The sequence below is a fragment of the Anolis carolinensis genome, unplaced genomic scaffold (assembly GCF_035594765.1).
Source record: "Anolis carolinensis isolate JA03-04 unplaced genomic scaffold, rAnoCar3.1.pri scaffold_7, whole genome shotgun sequence".
Classification (NCBI taxonomy): Eukaryota; Metazoa; Chordata; class Lepidosauria; order Squamata; family Dactyloidae; genus Anolis; species Anolis carolinensis.
Genome location: NW_026943818.1, coordinates 16015752 through 16036733, shown reverse-complemented (window position 1 = coordinate 16036733; position 20982 = coordinate 16015752). Strand labels below are relative to the sequence as shown.

At 40.4% G+C, this 20982-nt stretch overlaps 1 protein-coding gene across 1 annotated transcript; it reads left to right on the top strand.

Moving 5' to 3' along the window:
* Window positions 1-3877: 3877 nt before the first annotated feature.
* On the top strand, window positions 3878-20301 carry myl10 (myosin light chain 10). The gene is made up of 7 exons (XM_003228269.3): window positions 3878-4032; window positions 7459-7551; window positions 7670-7745; window positions 9549-9653; window positions 14752-14830; window positions 18795-18843; window positions 20131-20301. The coding sequence occupies exons 1-7, from the start codon at window positions 4030-4032 to the stop codon at window positions 20227-20229; spliced, it is 504 nt and encodes a 167-aa protein (XP_003228317.1). The 5' UTR covers window positions 3878-4029; the 3' UTR covers window positions 20230-20301.
* Window positions 20302-20982: the final 681 nt, after the last annotated feature.

The window sequence follows — 20982 nt, the reverse complement described above, 5'->3', positions numbered from 1 at the left end:
CACGCGTTGCTATGGCAAAGTGTGGTTATATAGAAAATAAAGTCTTGAGGAATTGGTGCCAAGTTTGGTCCTGATCCATCTCTGTTTGAGTCCGCAGTGGTCTCTGGATGTAGGTGAACGACAACTCCCAAATTCAAGGTCAATGTCCACCAAACCCTTCCAGTATTTTCTGTGGGTTATGGGAGTTCTGTGTGCCAAGTTTGGTTCAATTCCATCATTGGTGGAGTTCGGAATGCTCTTTGATTGTAAGTTAACTATAAATCCCAGCAACTATAACTCCCAAAGGACAAAATCAAATCTGGGCATCTCGGGGTCTGCTGGGAGGTGGTACTTGAGGCATACATTCCAATGAATCATTTGGGCCACGTAGTTGTGCCTCTGTTTGTAGTATGTCTGTGCGATTTTCTTACAGCAGCTGAAGATATGGTCAATGGTTTCGTCAGCTTCCTTGTACAGTCTGCATTTTGGGTCATCAGCTGATTTTTCGATCTTGGCCTGAATTGCCTTTGTTCTGATGTCTTGCTCCTGGGCTGCAAGGATCAGGCCTTCTGTCTCCTTCTTCAGGGTCCCATTCGTGAGCCAGAGCCAGGTCTTCTATTATTATTATCATTATTATTATTATTATTATTAATTGCCTTTGTCCTGATGTCTTGCTCCTGGGCTGCAAGGATCAGGCCTTGTGTCTCCTTCTTCAGGGTCCCATTCGTGAGCCAGAGCCAGGTCTTCTATTATTATTATTATTATTATTATTATTATTATTATTATTATTAATTGCCTTTGTCCTGATGTCTTGCTGCTGGGCTGCAGGGATCAGGCCTTCTGTCTCCTTCTTCAGGGTCCCATTCGTGAGCCAGAGCCAGGTCTTCTATTATTATTATTATTATTATTATTATTATTATTATTATTAATTGCCTTTGTCCTGATGTCTTGCTCCTGGGCTGCATGGATCAGGCCTTCTGTCTCCTTCTTCAGGGTCCCATTCGTGAGCCAGAGCCAGGTCTTCTCCTTATCAGCTTTTCCTTCAATTTTGTCAAGGAACTTTCCATGCAATGTTTTGTTGTGCCAGCTGTCAGCTCTAGTTTGTAGTGCGGTTTTCTTGTACTGATTCTTTGTCTGCTGTGCTTTATTATTATTATTATTATTATTATTATTGGCTGAGCCTAAGTTCACACACTGCCCAATGGCAACAGCGGGCGGGCCATCACGGCTGCTCTTATGGTCGCCAAAGTCTCTGGGCTTCTTGTGTGAAACGGAGATCCAAAGGAGATGCGCCATGTTTGCACGGCGCGGCCGTCTCTTCCGCAGCCACATCAGGTTATGTCAACCCTTCCCGCGTTGGTTGTGATTAGTCTGCTTTTCACTCAGGACTGATTATGCCTCTTGTCGCAGCGCAACATGCTGTACATAATCAAAAATGACCTTGGAGGAGGGAAGGGAGCGCCCGCTTTTGTGCTGCTCTTGTTGTTGTTGTTGTTGTTGTTGTGAGCCAGGACAGCGCATCGTTTTCTGAGTCCTGCCTATCAAGAGGAGCCTAGTCTCTACTCCAAGTCTCACCTGGAATAACAACACATGAAGATGTTTGAGAAGGATATTGAGAAGCTGAAAGGTTTCCAGAGACGGGCCACCAAAAAAGGTCAAACTTGATGAGAAATGACGTAGGGAGTGGAGCATGTTTAGCTTAAGGAAGAGGAGACTGAGGACATGATTGCTAGCTTCAAATAACACCATTAGTTATTATTTCTCGATGTACAGTATCTACATTCCGCCCTTCTTTGTTTCTCACCTCGAAGGGGACGCAGGACGGATCACAATGCACATCTACATGGCAAACATTCAATGATATAGGATATAGTACAATATAGTAATTTAATGCTTATATTGTGCTATGCTAATAATACATTGTATGTTCATTTGATTTGTAAGCCGCTCTGAGTCCCCTTCGGGTTGAGAAGAGCAGGATATAAATGTAATAAATAAATGATAAATAATAAATAAATAATGTCATTAGACATACGACATTCAAACACAGACACAGAGGCAATTTAACATTTTCCAGCTTCCGGTATGCTCAGTTCCGGCCACAGGAGACATTGTCCACTTGTGACACCGAGTCCTTGATGGAGTACTTCCGCATTCCTTTCCACACACTGCTGGAAGTTTTTTTTATTCGTTAAATTAGCCTCCCTGCATAAAGTGGTACCTAAATTTTCTACTCAACAGATTCAACTGTCTTTCGAGCTGCTTAGGTCAACAGCGAACTAGGCTATGAAATGGTCAGGAGCTCAATCCAATCCGGTCACCACTCGGTCAGTGGTGATTTATTGCAGCAGGCTACTAACCAGCTGCGCCACAGCCCAGCCGGTCATGTAGTAGGGGTGTGTGAAATGGCAGAAATTGGTTCTGTTCTCGTTTCGATTTCTGTTCTGTTTCAAATATCCTGGGCATTGCCGGGTCCCCAAGCTAGTCAATAATCATAATAATTTTATAAGTAACTAGCTGTGCCCGGCCACGCATTGCTGTGGCAAGGTGGTGGTGGTATTGGTTAAAAATTGTTACGTAATTGTTGCGTAATTTTTATTTGACGTTATTTGCAATTTTTTATTAATTTTATTGTAAGTTATATTTTTATTTATTATATTTTATTATTTTCTTGTATTATTTTTAGTTATTTTCTGTTATTATAGTATTTTATTGTATTAATTTTTAGTGTTTTTTATTCTTTTTTATTGGGTTGCTAGGAGACCAAGTTGGAGGAGCTTAGCCTTCTAACTGGCAGCAATTGGATAAAAGCAATTATTCCTCTCTCTCTAATTAGGACTTTATTTTTCTTTTCTTTTTGTTGTATCAACCTAGAGGCGTGGATGATGGGTTGTGTCGTCAAATTTTGAGGTTGAGGGGCCTGTAGTTTTGTTGTTTTGTGGGTCGCCGTGATGCCATCACTCTTTTATATATATAGATAATAATAATAATAATAATAATAATTGTAAGGATCATGCCTTTCTCCAGTTTTCCCGTCCAGAGAAGGAACACTACAACTTGCCATCCATTAAAATAAGAAAAAAGCAGTAAGTGGTGAATTCCCCCTTCTTTCAGGGAACTGAAGCTTCTCCTTTCATCATTTATCAATTAATGCTTCCAGACCTGTTTTCTCTCTTTCTTTCTTTCTGTTCCAAAGGCAAATGAGACGAGAAGAAGCGCACCGGCTGGAGAAAGGTAGCAGACAGAACCCTGGAGCCAGACATAAATTCTGGTATTTAATATTTCAAGGGAAACACTCAGCATCCATTATCGGTGTCCCCACCCAACCCCCTCGCCTTCCCCAAAGACATCAATATTAGAAGTCTCTCATTTAGCCAACGGAGCAAAGGAATTCTTAAAAGGGCAATTAAATAAACCCGCCTCCTTCCTCTCCGTGTTTTTCCCGCCCACCTTCTTTTCCTTTGTAGTTGAAGATCCCGTCTGATCTCGGGCGCTAAGCAGGGCCTGCTTCGGTCAGGGGCTGGATGGGAGACCAACAACCATCCCAGCCATTCCACCAGCATGATTCCTATTTAATTGTGCGGCATCTTTGGGAACAAAAATTAATATAAGACACTGTCTTATTTTTCGGTATCAGCCTCACTGCACTCGACTCCCTGAACTACAAATCCCAGGGTGTCATTTCGGCAATTCAAAGTGGTATCAAACCAGATCATTGTCTAATTTCCTTGCTTCTCTTTCCAAAGCTAGGTGTGCTTTTTTTGTTCTGAACAATACAAGGCCTCTTTACAATCGCTCTGCAAAGTATCCGTGCCCCAGAAAGGCATCTCAGCCTCGTCGAAATGGGGATTCGGCTTGGCTTTGCGGCTTCTCTTGCGGAGTTCACGACTGCGGGAGCAAAGCGAAATGCTTGGCATGGCTTGGAGGTCCAGTTGCTGCACTCTTTGACATCCATTGTCTAAACTTGGAGCAAGCCAAAGAGCCTATATATAGAGGGACAATGCTCATTGTCTGGGTCGGTGGGCAGAGAAGGTGCGTCGTGGCTTCAGGATGGTAAGGTTCTCTCTCTCTCTCTCTCTCTCTCTCTCTCTCTTTCGCCTTCCATCTGCTTTCGTGACATTTCTAGAAGTTGCCATCAAGTCGGTGTTGATTGTGGCTGTGTTTCCAGGGCCGAATCATACAATATTTACTCACTTTTTTGGGGCTAAATTACCTTGCCAAAATTTGGGTGCGCATTAGTGGTGTGCATTTGTATGGAATCGCTGTTCGTTTCGTTTCGTTTCATTTGTTTCGGATCATTTTCACCTATCCAAATGAGATTTTCGTCTCATGTCAGAAAAAAACAAAAACACCAGTACAGTAGAGTTCCGGTTATCCGACTTAAGGTTATCCGACCTTCCGTATTATCCGATGTGCTTGCCAGAAGGCGGCTTGTCCAAGGCTCGTCCCTCCGGCAACCGCCCGCACTTGCCCAGAGGAGATAATAAGGCCTCCCTATTATCCGAAAATTCCGGTTATCCAATATTCCACCCACTCGTTTATGTCGGATAACTGGAACTCTACTGTATCTGCAAAAGACGGGCCAAGGAATGAGCGGAGGCTAGTTGGCCATCTGTCGGGAGGGATCGGATGACATCTTCCCATATAATGACAGAAGGGGGTTGAACTGGGGAGCCCTTGGGGTTCCTTTCTCCTCTACTATTCTCAGATTCTGTTGCTGGACAGAGCTGAGCAAATGTGAGAATCCCATTCAGAAAAGGAGTCGTCGCACACCGCCAGGAACATGGAATGCCTTTGTTGTTATGGCTTCAATGGGTTCAAATGCCCTTCCAGGCTGGTGATGGCTGGTCCCAGGTCAGCAGAGCTCTGAATCCACCCAGGTTTGGGATCTCCCCGAAGGTGCTACATGCCTTTGAGGAAGGAACAGGGCTCCGGGCTTTGGAGAACTCCTTCGTCTAGCTTTAAACCTGGAGAGCATTTAACGTGTCTATCTTTAAACCTGGAGAGTATTCATGGGCACGGAAGCTACTCATCAAGACACAGCCAAAAGTGCTGATCACACTACCCAACAAAATTTAGATAAATCCTGTTCCTGGTTTGAAAGTGTTATTCCTGCCATATAAAATCCAGATGATTTGCTTTTAACTGGATTATCTTGGTCCACACTATTGTATAGCCCAGTTCAAAGCAGATAAACTGGGTTTTATATGGCAGTGTAGATGTGGCTGGAGATAAAGTGCTCTGAGCTGATGGAGAAAGAGAACGGCATCAGGAAAGAAAGAGAAGAACGGGATCAAAACTGATTTGTCCTTTAATTTAATGCCTAACCCTTTTCTTTTATTTGGAGAATTTAGCCCATTAATGTTATCTGAATATAACTTAGTTCATTGTGTCGTCGTCTTCATCTCCTTCCCCCTCGCTATCTGATTTTGCTTTGTCCACGTCAGTCTGGTTTGTGTAGTCTTCCGGGGGTTCAAAACTGATTTGTCATTTAAATGGGAAGTCACTAACTTGACCATGAGGTGGACTGTATTATTATTATTATTATTATTATTATTATTATTATTATTATTATTATTATTACTGCAATTGAGTTTTAGGATACAGTTCTCTCCTCAGAAAACTTGAGGAATGCAATGCCTTCTCCTCTCATGGGGATTCTGAGAAGTGTCGTGCAAAAGGTCCCAAGCTCTGGAAAGAGAGTGCTAGATTTTAAGGATTTCTTATTGTTTGTACTGGTCTTAAAGGACCGGCCCTCTTTTCCCACTTTGGAGGGTGAATATATTGCGTTTGCTTGCTTGGTCTCCTGAGAAAATAGCCTATTTTGCACATGTGGGAAAAGACTTCCCCTGCCCAGGCCTGGCTTTGAGGAATCCGACTCCTTCGTGCCACAAAAGAATCTGAAAACAAACCCCCGCAACCCCCCCCCCCATTCCCATTCCTGGATACCCCCCAACGTCACTCCATTGGCATCTGTCGTAATATCATAAACCGAGACACTTGGATGAGAGTGATCATCTAATTATAGCGAGGCTGAGAAAGGGAGAATGAAAAAATTGTGATCAGAGGGATGGAATGCTGTCCATACAAGGAAAGGATCGAACGGTTGTGGCTTGGAGAAGAATCCCGGGGGAGAGACGAGACCAATGGGTAGGAGACCAGAGAGAGCCTGGCTTCTTATCCAGGCTCACGTTGCGTGCCTTCAAGTCCTTCTTTCAGACTTGCGGAGGCCCTAAAGCAAACTGGAACTGTCTTGGCTTTGGATTTTTCTCCCTCTGAGGCTCCGAGAGACTCACTCGGTGGGGATTCAAGCTCTAGTCTAGTCCGGAGTCATCATCCAATTCCCTGGTATTGAAATTTCTTGGACCACACTCGTTTTTTAAAACCAATTTCAATTAAGAAGTATTGGAGTGTGTTTCACGTTTTAGCATACACATTCCAAGAGGTTATGGGCCCAGGAGGCAGAATCAGTCAATCAATTTATTAATGCTCCGACCAATGGTCATATGCATTCACTGAAACAACATCAAACAAACATCTATACAAAAGTAGGATGCAAGCAGGATAAAACAAGAAGTATTGGAGTGTGTTTCACGTTTTAGCGTATACATTCCAAGAGGTTATGGTCCCAGGAGGCACCCCATGCTCCATGCAATCAATCAATCAATTTATTAATGCTCTGACCAATAGTCATGTGTATTCACAGAGACAACATCAAACAAACATCTGAACAAAACACTGTAAAACCCAACAGCTAAAAGTAGGATGCAAGTAGGATAAAACAAGAAGTATTGGAGTGTGTTTCACGTTTTAGCATTTACATTCCAACAGGTTATGGGCCCAGGAGGCAGCCCATGCTCCACGCACCATGCAATCAATCAATCAATTTATTAATGCTCTGACCAATGGTCATATGCATTCACAGAAACAACATCAAACAAGCATCTATACAAAAGTAGGATGCAAACAGGATAAAACAAGAAGTATTGGAGTGTGTTTCACATTTTAGCATATACATTCCAAGAGGTTATGGGCCCAGGAGGCAGCCCATCTTCAATGCATCAATCAATCAATCAATAAATTCTCCTTTCTTCTTTAAATACATTTTTAAATTATTATTTCTAGAATGTACACCTTATAACATAACTATTGGTATATAAAGCCATCAATGAACTGTAGTAATTTCCACCTTCAAATTACAGTAACTTATGTGTATCCTATTTGAAAGAAAACTTCCCGACCCTACACCATTTGTGTTGTGTGTGTGTGTATATATATATATATATATATATATATATATATATATAGGAAAAAGTTGCCAATATAGTTCAGGGGTCAAATCCTCTTTTTAATCCTGTTGATTAAAAACTTGCAGTCAGCCCATTGGGCCTGGGGATTTCCCCACCTTCAGCTTTTCAATGGCTTTCCATATTTCCATTACTTGAAATAAGATGGTTTTTGTTTTTTTTGGATACACAGGCACCCAAAAAAATGGCACGGCACAAGAAGGAAGGCGGCAGCTCCAACGTCTTCTCCATGTTCGATCAGAGCCAGATTCAGGAGTTCAAAGAGGTGCTTTCTGTTTACAATTGCAATGGTTTTTCTGCGTTGAGCAAGAGATTAAGTTCAACACAAGGTCCACTGTCCCTGTGGTTTCACGCAATGCTCTCCCTGTTTTATTTCTCCAAAGGCATTCACCATTATGGACCAGAACCGAGACGGCTTCATAGACAAGGCTGACCTCAGAGACACGTTTGCTGCACTGGGTAAATTGCATCCTAGACTGGTGCCACTGGTTTTAGAAGTACCAAAATCTTGTATTCACATTTTATTACTGCTCTTATCCTCATTGCTGCTATATGAACTATGCACTTTACTCATCAGCCTATCCTTTAAGTCATTGTTGCACTAGGCCACCCACGATAAGAGAAAATTATTTTGGTTGCTGGTTGATGCCTTTTTATATATTGTTATAATGTTGTTTTATTCTATCTCACATTGTGGAATTACATTGTAAACTGTGTCATTCGGGCTTGGCCCCATGTAAGCCACCCCAAGTCCCTTCAGGGAAGTGACTCCTGCTCTTCCCACTCTTCCCGCTCTTCTCACTCTTCCCACTCTTCCCGTTCTTCCCGCTCTTCTCGCTCTTCCCATTCTTCCCATTATTCCCGCTCTTCACATTCTTCCCGCTCTTCCTGCTCTTCTTGCTCTTCTCGCTCTTCTTGCTCTTCCCGTTCTTCCCATTCTTCCCACTCTTCTCGCTCTTCCTGCTCTGCTTGCTCTGCTTGCTCTTCCCACTCTTCTCGCTCTTCCCACTCTTCCCGCTCCTCCCATTCTTCTCACTCTTCCCGCTCTTCCTGCTCTTCCCGCTCTTTTTGCTCTTCCCGTCCGACTTTTTTTCATTATTATTATTATCATTATTATTATTATTTGAAACACAACAAGATGAGTTCACAGCAGACATTCTACTGGCTGTTGTATTGGATCACATGTTGGACACTTCCCAAGTGTCTAGGACTATTATTATTATTATTATTATTATTATTATTATTATTATTATTATTAGAAACACAACAAGATGAGTCCACAGCAGACACACTTCCCAAGTGTCTAGGATTATTATTGTTGTTGTTGGTGGTGGTGGTGTTATTATTATTATTATTAGAAACACAACAAGATGAGTCCACAGCAGACATTCTACTGGCTGTTGTATTGGATCACACGTCGGACACTTCCCAAGTGTGATGTATTATTATTATTATTATTATTATTATTATTATTATTATTATTACAGCCCAATACTATACATGTCTAATGCTATGGCTTCGATGCCCAAATAGGGAAGAAAGTCAGGCCAGTAAGGTAAGAATTAATAATAATAATAATATTAATAATAATAATAATAGGGTTAGGGTTATTATTATTATTATTATTATTATTTTATTATGACACAGCAAACAAGATAGATATGCTGGATTTCATATCTATCTTGTTTGCTGTGTCATAATAAAATAATAATAATAAGAATAAGAATTAATAATAATAATAATAATAATAATAGGGTTAGCATTATTATTATTATTATTATTATTATTATTATTATTATTATTATTATTACAGCCCAATATTATAAATGTCTAATGCTATGGCTTCAATGCCCAAATAGGGAAGAAAGTCAGGCCAGTAAGGTAAGAATTAATAATAATAATAATAATAATAATAATAATAGGGTTATTGTTATTATTATTATTATTATTATTATTGCACTTCTGTTTTCACATGTGTTTTCTCTGACCGAAGCAGGAGAATACATGAGTATTTCTCATCCTCTGGCTATATTTAGTGCACAGAAAAGTACTTGTGTGTGTACTTCTCTGCTTGGGAGGGGATAGTGAATAAAAACTCAAAGGTGACTTGTAGTTGAGCCATGGCGGTTCAGGTGGCGTTGAACTGTATTTATTCCAGAGCGTTGAAAACAAGGTTCTCGCTCTAATCCTGGCTGATAAGGAAGAACATTTGATGGGATGTTTTGACATGATGGGAAACCAACGGTGCTCGTTCTATCCCAGGTCGCCTGAATGTCAAGAACGAAGAACTGGAAGAGATGATCAAGGAAGCCCCGGGCGCCATCAACTTCACCGTCTTCCTCACCATGTTTGGGGAGAAGCTCAAAGGTAGAAAAAGAGCATGGTTCAGGCCCATGTTGTGAGCATGACTTTGGTGCTTGCAACGTTGCTTTGGGAGGCAGCTGTTTTCTGTTGGAGACTGGAAAATATTTAAACTTGGCTTTCTTCTCCTTGGCTCGCTCGCTGGGGGGTAGCATCGGAGACCAAAGAGCAGGGACAATTAGATCGGATAACATCTCCATTCGGAGTGCGATGATTTAACCATGGAAGAGAGCATACATGTGCATGCCGATCCATCCTTTGCAAGGAGGCTTCTTCATGCCTGGAATGCTATTTCTTAACTGCCTTCAAATCCATGACTTCGGTGTTGCCTTATCCTAAACCATCCTGCTCACATCTTCCAAAGTGGAGTCCGTCCATCTCTGAAGTGACCTTCCTCTTTCTTTTCCCAAATATTTTCTTGCAATAGGGCCAAACTCAGTTGAGTCATCTTGGCTTCTAGGGAGAGTTCAGGATTCATGTTCTCCGGGACCCATTTGTTTGCCTCTGCATCAGTCCGCAGCATCTGTAGAACTACGGCACCGCATTTCGGATACCGTATATACTCGAGAATAAGCCGACCCAAATATAAGCCGAGGCACCTAATTTCACCACAAAAAACCTGGGAAAACATTGACTCCAGTATAAGCCGAGGGTGGTAAATTTCAGAAATAAAAATAGATACAGTAGAGTCTCACTTATCCAACATAAACGGGCCGACAGAATGTTGGATAAGCGAATATGTTGGATAATAAGGAGGCATTAAGGAAAAGCCTATTAAACATCAAATTAGGTTATGGTTTTACAAATTAAGCACCAAAACATCAGGTTATACAAAAAATTTGACAGAAAATGTAGTTCAATACGCAGTAATGCTATGTAGTAATTACTGTATTTACGAATTTAGCACTAAAATATCACGATGTATTGAAAACATTGACTACAGAAATGCGTTGGATAATCCAGAACGTTGGATAAGCGAGTGTTGGATAAGTGAGACTCTAATGTACCAATAAAATTACATTAATTGAGGCATCGGTAGATTCAATGTTTTTGAATATTTACATCAAGCTCAAATTTAAGATAGGAGTGTCCAACTCGGATCAAATCATTATTCTCATCTTCAATGTAAATGTGCTTATGTATCCTTTTAATAATAATAGAGTAAAATAATACATGTAATAATAACAATAATAATAATAATAAATACAGGAAAATAATACAAGTAATAATAAATAGAGTAAAATAACAAATGCAATAATAATAAGATCAGAGTGAAATATTAAATATATTAATAATAATAATAAAAATAATAGAGTAAAATAAATGTAATAGTAGCAACAATAATAAACAATAAATGTAATAATACCAATAATAATAGAGAAAAACAATAAATGTAATAATACCAATAATAATAGAGAAAAATAATAAATGTACCATATATTCTCGAGTATAAGCTGACCCAAATATAGACAAAGGGGGGCTTTTTCAGTCTTAAAAAAGGGCTGAAAAACTAGGCTTATACTCAAGTATATACAGTAAGTTGGTTTCCTTCTAATCAGCTTTATTTGCTGTTGAAGTTGGGTGCCCCAAAACCCATAGTACAGTTGTACCTTAAGAGTTTCATTCATTCCATGACTGGGCTCTTAACTCAAATCACTCTTATCTCAAAGCAAATTGGCAGTTGAAATGCTATTAATCCATTCCAGCCTCCTGAAACCACTCCACTTATAAATAACAAATAATGCATAAATGCGCATTCACATGGCACAAAAAGAAAAAGAAAAATCAACTTTAAAATGGTAGAAGCACAAAGTTGTCTGTCTCCTTTCCTCCGGGACCTCTGGCTTTGAAGTGGCAACCGGTCGTTTTTAATCCCTTTGAAAATGGGCGGCATCTCTGTGTGGGATACAAATTGCATTTCTTCCCTCCCTTGGTTGAAGCCGGGCGGCCCATGTGGTTGGCATTAACGCAGAATGCCTTTTGTGTTCTGTTTTTCCTTGCGTTCTTTTTTTCTTCTGTCCAGCTCCTCATCTGGCATTGGGATCCAGCTTGCTGTTCAGTGCGGCCAGCTTGCTCCTTGAATCCCAAATTCATTCTCCCTTCACTTTGCCTTTCAATTGATCCCTTAATGGGACAGTGACTGAGGTTGATTCTCTCTCTTATAAAAATATAAATACTGTAAATAAATAAATTAATAAAAATAAATATGCTCGGCCGAGAAAGATAATAATAATAGTGATCAGCACATTGGGTGCCGTGCCAAAAGATCTCAGCCGGCATTTGGAAACAATAGACATTGACTGCAAAAGGCCACCCGACTGGGATCTGCACGCATCATCCGAAAATACATCACACAGTCCTAGACACTTGGGAAGTGTTCGACTTGTGATTTTGTGATATGAAATCCAGCATGTCTATCTTGTTTGCTGTGTCATAATAATAAAATAATACTGTAATAATAATAATAATAATAATAATAATAATAATAATAATAATACATCACACAGTCCTAGACAGTTGGGAAGTGTTCGACTTGTGATTTTGTGATATGAAATCCAGCATGTCTATCTTGTTTGCTGTGTCATAATAATAAAATAATAATAATAATAATAATAATAATAATAATAATAATAATAATAATAGACATTGACAAAATCACGATCTGCCAACTGCAAAAGGCCACCCTGCTGGGATCTGTGTGCATCATCCGAAAATACATCACACAGTCCTAGACACTTGGGAAGTGTTCGACTTGTGGTTTTGTGATATGAAATCCAGCATGTCTATCTTGTTTGCTGTGCCATAAAATAATAATAATAATAATAATAATCTATATATATAAAAGAGTGATGGCATCACGGCAATTCACAAAACAACAAAAGTACAGGCCCCCCAACCTCAAAATTTGACAACACAACCCATCATCCACGCCTCAAGGTTGATACAACAAAAAGAAAAGAAAAATAAAGTCCTAATTAGAGGGAGAGCAATATTTTTTTTATCCAATTGCTGCCAGTTTAGAGGGCTAATCTCTGCCCACTTGGTTGCCTAGCAACCAAGGGACAGCCAGGATTCAGTTAGGGGACAGGCAGATTTAGGCCTCACTTAGACTTCTTCCACAGATTACCTAATTTGCACTGGATTATATGGCAGTGTAGACTCAAGGCCCTTCCACACAGCTATATAACCCATTTATAATCTTATATTATCTGCTTTACACTGGATTATCTTGACTCCACACTGCCATATAATCCACTTCAGTGTGCATTTTATACAGCTGTGAAGAAGGGGCCTCATATAATCCAGTTCTAAGAAGATAATTTAAGATTATCAATATACAGTAGAGTCTCACTTATCCAACGTAAACAGGCAGGCAGGATAAGTGAATATGTTGGATAATAAGAAGGGATTCAGGAAAAGCCAATTAAACATCAAATTAGGTAATCGTACACAGTAATGCTATATAGTAATTACTGTATTTATGAATTTAGCACCAAAATATCACGATATATTGAAAGCATTGACTACAAAAATGTGTTGGATAATCCAGAACGTTGGATAAGCGAGTGTTGGATAAGTGAGACTCTACTGTAAATACTACATAGCATTACTGTGCATGGAACTACTTTTTCTGTCAAATTTGTTGTATAATATGATATTTTGGTGCTTAATTTGTAAAATCATAACTTAATTTGATGTTTAATAGGGTTATCCTTAATTCCTCATTATCCAACATATTCGCTTATCCAACGTTCTGCCGGCCCGTTTATGTTGGATAAGTGAGACTCTACTGTACTGTATTTACAAATTTACCACTAAAATATCACAATGAATTTAAAACACTGACTACAAAAACATTGATTATGAAAAGGCAGACTGCGTTGGATAATCCAGAACATTGTATAAGCGAATGTTGGATAAGCGAGATTCTTCTTTAATATGAAATAATTACTGGGATAGAATAATGCAGAACAATATAATCTCTAAAACCAGGACAGTAAATAAACAGGGAAATTCCACACAGGAAACAATCAGGGCCAGCTAACACCTCCCAACAAAGTATTCCCATCATCAAAGTCTGGCAAATCCTCTGTTTTCTCAGGGCCACAGACAGTAGAAGCACATAAAATATCGCAAACAACACCACTCTGAAAACAAGGGAATTCCAGACAGGAAACAATCATGGCCAGCTAACACCTCCCAACAAAAAATTCACTCAGGGAGGAAACAGCCAGGCTTTAAAGCTGCAAGGCCATTACATCCTAATCATTTTTCCTAATTGCAGCATTCATACTTGCCTCCAACAAACAAAAAAAAACCAATCAGAAATATTGTATATTCACAACCTTTAGGAAATAATATCCCCTGATGGCGCAGCGTGTTAAAGCGCTGAGCTGCTGAACTTCTGGACCGAAAGGCCACAGGTTTGAATTGGAGGAGCGGAGAGAGCCCCCACTGTTAGCCCCAGCTTCTGCCAACCCAGAAGTTCGAAAACATGCAAATGTGAGTGCATCAATAGGTACTGCTCCGGCGGGAAGGTAACGCCGCTCCATGTAGTCATCCCACATGACCTTGGAGGAGTCTACGGACAACGCCGGCTCTTCGGCTTAGAAATGGAGATGAGCACCAACCCCCAGAGTCAGACACGACTGGACTTAATGTCTGGGGAAAACCTTTACCCTTTACCTTAACTACCACCAATTCCTCAATACTTTATTTCCCATACCACCAGACTTCGCCACAGCAATGCGTGGCCGGGCACAGCTAGTAATAATAATAATAATAATAATAATAATAATAATAATAATAATAATAATAATAAGTCCTAGACACTTGGGAAGTGTTCAACTTGTGATTTTGTGATACGAAATCCAGCATGTCTATCTTGTTTGCTGTGCCATAATAAAATAATAATAATAATAATAATAATGCTTTATTTTTATACCTAAGATACCACAGAATCGCACTGGTTGACTAAGAGAAGTGCACAAATACTCCCAGGGGAGATATTTTTCGAAGCATGGCTCAGCGAAACTGGGGATATCAGAATTGTGGCTATATTGCATTCAGAAATACTAATACATCTGCTTGTTCCTTTTTTTAGGCACTGATCCCGAAGAAATCATTTTGAATGCTTTCCGGGCGTTCGACCGAGAAGGAAAAGGTTACGTGAAAGCAGACTAGTAAGTTGTTGTTTTGTTTGAAAAAGCAAGAACCATATCTCTATTCTTTCTGTGGTTACCAACTTTCCATTTTGTCATCGATAGACGTTTGGGCATTGCACCACTGCGAGTGGGTTTTTACATCTGCGGAAATTGGAATTGCAATGTAACACAACTGGCAAAGAGGCCAATATGTATTGGGCACATCAGTGGCACAATGCACAAAGGAACTGATGCTCATTGGTGAACAATGCACATTGTATCAACCCCAACAGACACTTCATTAGCTGGTCACCAATGCATCTTCACAATTGTGTAACTAGGTCTCAGTGTCTCGGCTCCCTAGTCATGTATACGCAAAGCTTACTGTTCCAGTGGTTACAGACCTACAGCAAACCTATCGCATGGGAAAAGTGTATTAAACGGCAAAAACATTGTTTTTACAGGAGGGACATTATCCTGCAGTAGATTATATTATATTATAATAATAATCAGTATTATATTATATTATATTATATTAGTATTATAATTGTATTATTATAATATATAAAAGGGTAATGGAATCACGGCACCGGACAAAACAACTAAACTAAACGCCCCACAACCTTGAAAATTGACAGCACAACCTCTCATCCATGCCTCTACGTTCATACAACAAAAAGAAAAGAAAAATTAAGTCCCAGCCACAGCAACGCGTGGCCGGGCACAGCTAGTGTATGTGTTTGTGTGTGTGTGTGTGTGTGTATATATATATATATAATGTAATGTGCGTAATTCCCATAGAGTAAACGACAAAACCACTGGACCAAATCACACCAAATTTGCCCACAAAAGACATAGTCATCCAATGTATGTCTTTCCATCAAAAAAACCCTATAAAATTAGGTCCAAATTACAGAAAAAAACCCAAAACCAAAAATTACTAACCGCACATGAGCAACAAAGGATTCCCCCTAACCCTAACCCGAACCCAGACCCTATTCCAGACAAGAAACAACCAGAGCCAGCTAACACCTCCCAACAAAGGATTCCCCCAGGGAGGAAACAACCACGCTTGGAAGCTGCAAGTCCATTCAATGCTAATCAAGCTGACTAATTACAACATTCGTACTTGCCTCCACTAACGACGCTACAGCAACGCGTGGCCGGGCACAGTTAGTATTATTATATAATTTTAAAATATTACACTATGCAACACAATTTTTGTTCCTGGGTTCTCAATGCCATTTCCTAATGGGTCCTATCATTAACACATGGAGCGCATTTCTGTAGTTTTCCAATGAATATAGTTATCTCTTAATCGAGTCTCAACCCATTCAATCTAGCCATAAAAACAAAGTTTCGGGACTAGAACAGCTACTTTCAAAGTAAGGACCGCACAATTAAACAGGAAATAGCACTTTCAAACCAGGAACAGAACATTTTTCAAATCTGGTTCCATCGTGCAATGTTTGCTTACTGGGTAACGTTGATCGTTATGAAACCGACCATTAAATCAATTCCCTGACCATAGTTTGAAGTTTGTTTTCCTTTTATACACTTCCAACGTTTAGACGTTTGCCTATATTTCAAAAATAGGGGGGGGCTCGCCCTTCCCTTTGAAAATCGTGTCCCTTTCAAGATGATGGTTGGTCTTAATTAATACGGCTTTTTCACATTGGGAGAGAATCCGTTAACTGGCCATGCCTGACCTTTTAATAAGAAACTTCATCTCGTTAACATCCTTTGGGGGCATTGCGTTTTTTCCACTGTGTGTGTTTTCACTTCTCGCATGGAAAGTTGTGACTCATGTGGGTGTCTCGGAGCTGATCTTGAGCAGGGCAGCAAAGGGTTTTTTTATTTTTAAAATTGTATGTCCGCACGCAACCCCACACATCTGTGATCGGGAGATACCGACAACGGATCGTGTTGTGTTGCGCAGTTACGCAAGCGAGATGTGTGCTTTGTTTGTAACGGTTTGGTATTCATATCCGTGATTACGTTATGATCGTGGTGTGCATTTCTGTGGCTCCGGGCGCAGTGCGCAATGTGCGTTCTCATGCGCCCAAGGGCACAGCAGGCTGTCGCCACCGTGAATTCATTTAAACTGTAAATTTCCAGCTTGCATGTCAATCCCAGGTATGGCATTATTATAATTTCTCTCTCTCTCTGGATTTCATAGAATCATAGTGTTGTCGAAAGCTTTCACGGCCGGAATCACAGGGTTGTGGTGCATTTTCTGCGCTGTATGGCCATGTTTCAGAAGCATTCTCTCCTGACCTTTTGCCCACACATTCTCAGTTGGCCATGTTGGGTCTGTGTGCCAAATTTGGTCGAGATCCGTGATCTGCTGGGTTCTGGATAAGGGTGTGCTACAACTCCCAGATTCCCAGGGCTGACATGCAAGCTGGATGATTGTTTAATATTTTTAATATGTCTATTTTAAATCATGACATATTGGGGAGATGAAGGTGGCATACAAAAATACAATTATTATTATTATTATTATTATTATTATTATTATTCACCCGAAACTGTGCCAGTATTCACAGTCGGCCATGTTGGGCCTGTGTGCCAAGTTTGCTCCAGATAATAATAATAATAATAATAATAATAATAGTTGTTGTTGTTGTTGTTGTTGTTGTTGTGAAATGAAATCCAGCATATCTATCTTGTTTGCTGTGTCATACAATAAAATAATAATAATAATAATAATAATAATAATAATAATAATAATATTTATTTATACCCTGCCTCCATCTCCCCTGACGGGGACTCGGGGCAGCTTACATGGGCCAAGCCCGGATAAAAACAATAACAATATACAATACATCAAAAGACAAAAACATACACAATTATAAAATTTAAAAATCAACCTATAAAAATAAGAACAGACTTAATAAAACATGAAATTAAAAACAGCGAAGTTGTAATAATACACTAGGTAAAGATCTGACACTGACTGGGTTCAGTGTTTTCTGAATATGGGTAAACTGTAACTTCCAGATGCCAAATTCAATCACCCCACTAGTATACAAAGTTGGCCGTATTGGGTCTGTGTGGTTGGTGGCTCCTCAGCACTGGGAAAGGGTTAAGGGAGAGGCAGTGGGTGGGATCATGCAAATGAGAGAGAAAGGAATGCTGGGATGTGCTCACTGTAACCTGCAATGTCCCGGGAAGGAGTGACTTGGTGGCTCCTCAGCACTGGGAACTAGAGCCTGCTTGTGAATGGACATCCGTGCCACATACACACATGCAGATTTTCACTTTTATTATGTGTATAGATATAGGGGGGAGAGGGGGTGGAATCAATTGAAACTGATGCCAACAGATACAATCCCATGTTCCACATAAAGCTGGATGGGCAGGTCCTTGGACTGTAGAAAATATTTACAATGATATTCTAAATCCTGCTTAGAAAATCTAGGATTGCTTCCCCATCCGCCCCCAGTTTTTGTTTTTGTCCTGCCTGCCCACCCGTCAAGAAAACCCAAACAAACAAATAACATGGAACACAACACAACTGCCGAGAGCGCCGGACGTCTCTGCTTGGAAAATCTGAATCTCTGTTTCTCTATAAAATAAATAATGGAAACTGTTCCCTGGTCCTCTTCGTGCCGGAGGATGCCAGGCCAGGCTGACGTGAAGCTTTTAATTGCACTTGATCCTCCCCAAATTCACCACCCGAAACCCTCCATTTCCAAACCTTGCTTCAAAGTCTTTCCAAAAATATGGATGGGAGATGCCACACGACGCCAGAAAATGAAGCATTGCAAGGAATTCTGCAAACAACGCCTCACAGAATCTTCTTGGCCGTTTTGGCTTGAGGATAAAAACCCATTGAGGCACTGTATGCATCCTGGGTCCTCTCTAGGCATGCCCCCGGTCCTTGAGGGTGACTCTATGGTTGAAACATACCATAGAATCGCCTGGAGGACTGAGATCATTTCCTAGAGAAGGCATATTTTGTCTGATATGATATTTTCTGATATTTTCTTCTTTCCAGCATGAAAGAAATGCTCATGACGCAGGCGGACCGGTTCACCAATGAGGAGGTAGGATTCCTCTTTGTGCCATAGCTCTCTTATTAATTACTATTATTATTAATTACTTTTATTAATTACTATTGAAGCTGACCGACTAAAGATTCCCCTAGGTAGCAAGCAGCCAGGCTTTGAAGCAGCGAGGCTATTCACTGCAATTCTAGCAGCCCAAAAAACCATTCCCCTAGAACGCAAGTACCTAGACTTCCAAGCAGCATTCCAGCTCACCAAACAAGGATTCCCATAAGAAGAAAGCAGCCAGGCTTTGAGGCTGCAAGGCTATTCACTGCTATTGCACCTGGCCAACAAAGGATTCCCATACGCCACAGCAACACTTGACCGGGCACAGCTAGTAATAAATAATAATAATAACTTTATTTTTATACCGGGGTGGCTAACATGGGGCCAGGCCCAAAAATCCACAATAAAACATAATAAAACACATACAAACAAAGCAAGCATCATCAACAAAGGTTTAAACAGAATAAACATAATTTAAAACAATAATGAAACAATAATAAAACAATAAGACCTGGCTCTTTACTAGAGCTTTTCATCTATGTTAATTTTATCAATATTTGTATGTATGTATTTTTATCCTTTACAATTTTATCTTGTAAATCGCCTAGAGCATCGTGGATGGAGGGCGATTAATAAGTAATTAAATGATGATGATGATGATGATAATGTATTGTTATGATAATGTATGGCAAACATTCAATGCCATTAGACATACGACATATATAGACAGACACAGAGGCAATTTAACATTTTCTTGCTTCCGGCTTCATGAGGGTGTGCTCGATTCCGGTCACAGGGGGAGCTGCCGCTTCGCCACCCACTTGTGACACCGAGTCCTTGATAGAGTACTTCCTCATTCCTTACATGCGCTGCTGGCAATTTTATGCGGTACCTAAATTTCCTACTTGACAGATGCAACTGTCTTTCGGGCTGCTTAGATAAACAGCGAGCTAGGCTACTAATGGTCGGGGGCTTAACCCGACCAGGGCTTCGATCTCATGACCTCTCGGTCAGTAGTGATTCATTGTAACTGGCTACTAACCAGCTGTGCCACAGCCCGGCCCATGTTTTTATGATAGGACCAATTAGGAAATGATATGGATAACTCAGGAACAAAAATCCTTTTACACAGTGGAGTGAGATCCCCTATATCCGTGGGAGATAGTTCCTGGCCAGACTGCCAATACCTGGAAGAATGGCTATGACCAAACACGATGGATGTAGTATTGACACCTCTCCCATGTTTTCTAACCTTTCCGTCCGACTTGTCTTGACCAGATCAAGCAGACGTTCAGCGCTTTCCCTCCGGATCCTTCCGGGAACCTTGACTACAAGAACCTTGTTTACGTGATCACCCATGGCGAGGAGAAGGACTAAGCCGGGCGGAGACTCTCCATCCGACGGCTTCCCTGGAAAACAGTCCGCCTGAGATTAAAGCTGTTAGACAACCTTCTTGCTTTTGTGGAATTTTTGGGTCCGTTCTCTCGTGCACTTTCCGTGCTCCGACCTCCCCGTTGTTGTTCTTGTCAGTGATATATACATGGGCTGAACAGGCCCTTTCAGGATCTGCTGACACTCCTAACGTTCAACAGATGCTCCTCTGCCGATCCTTCGGCTCCTTTTTCTTTCCCATTTATTTTCTCTTCCTGGGGAAGGACCGTCATCGCGAAACAGACAGGACCTCTATTTATACCTCTCTATCAGGGCTTTATGTGACTCTCCCCAGGCTGGGACACAGAACCGTAGGATTATAGACTTGCAAGAGGCACCCAAGAGCCATCTGCATGCAAGTACAGTAGAGTCTCACTTATCCAACACTCGCTTATCCAACGTTCTGGATTATCCAATGCATTTTTATAGTCAATGTTTTCAATATATCGTGATATTTTGGTGCTAAATTCATAAATACAGTAATTACTACATAGCATTACTGCTTATTGAACTACTTTTTCTGCCAAATTTGTTGTCTAACATGATGTTTTGGTGCTTAATTTGTGAAATCATAACCTAATTTGATGTTTAATAGGCTTTTCCTTAATCTCTCCTGATTATCCAACATATTAGCTTATCCAACGTTCTGCTGGCCCGTTTATGTTAGATAAGTGAGACTCTACTGTATGTATGTCTATA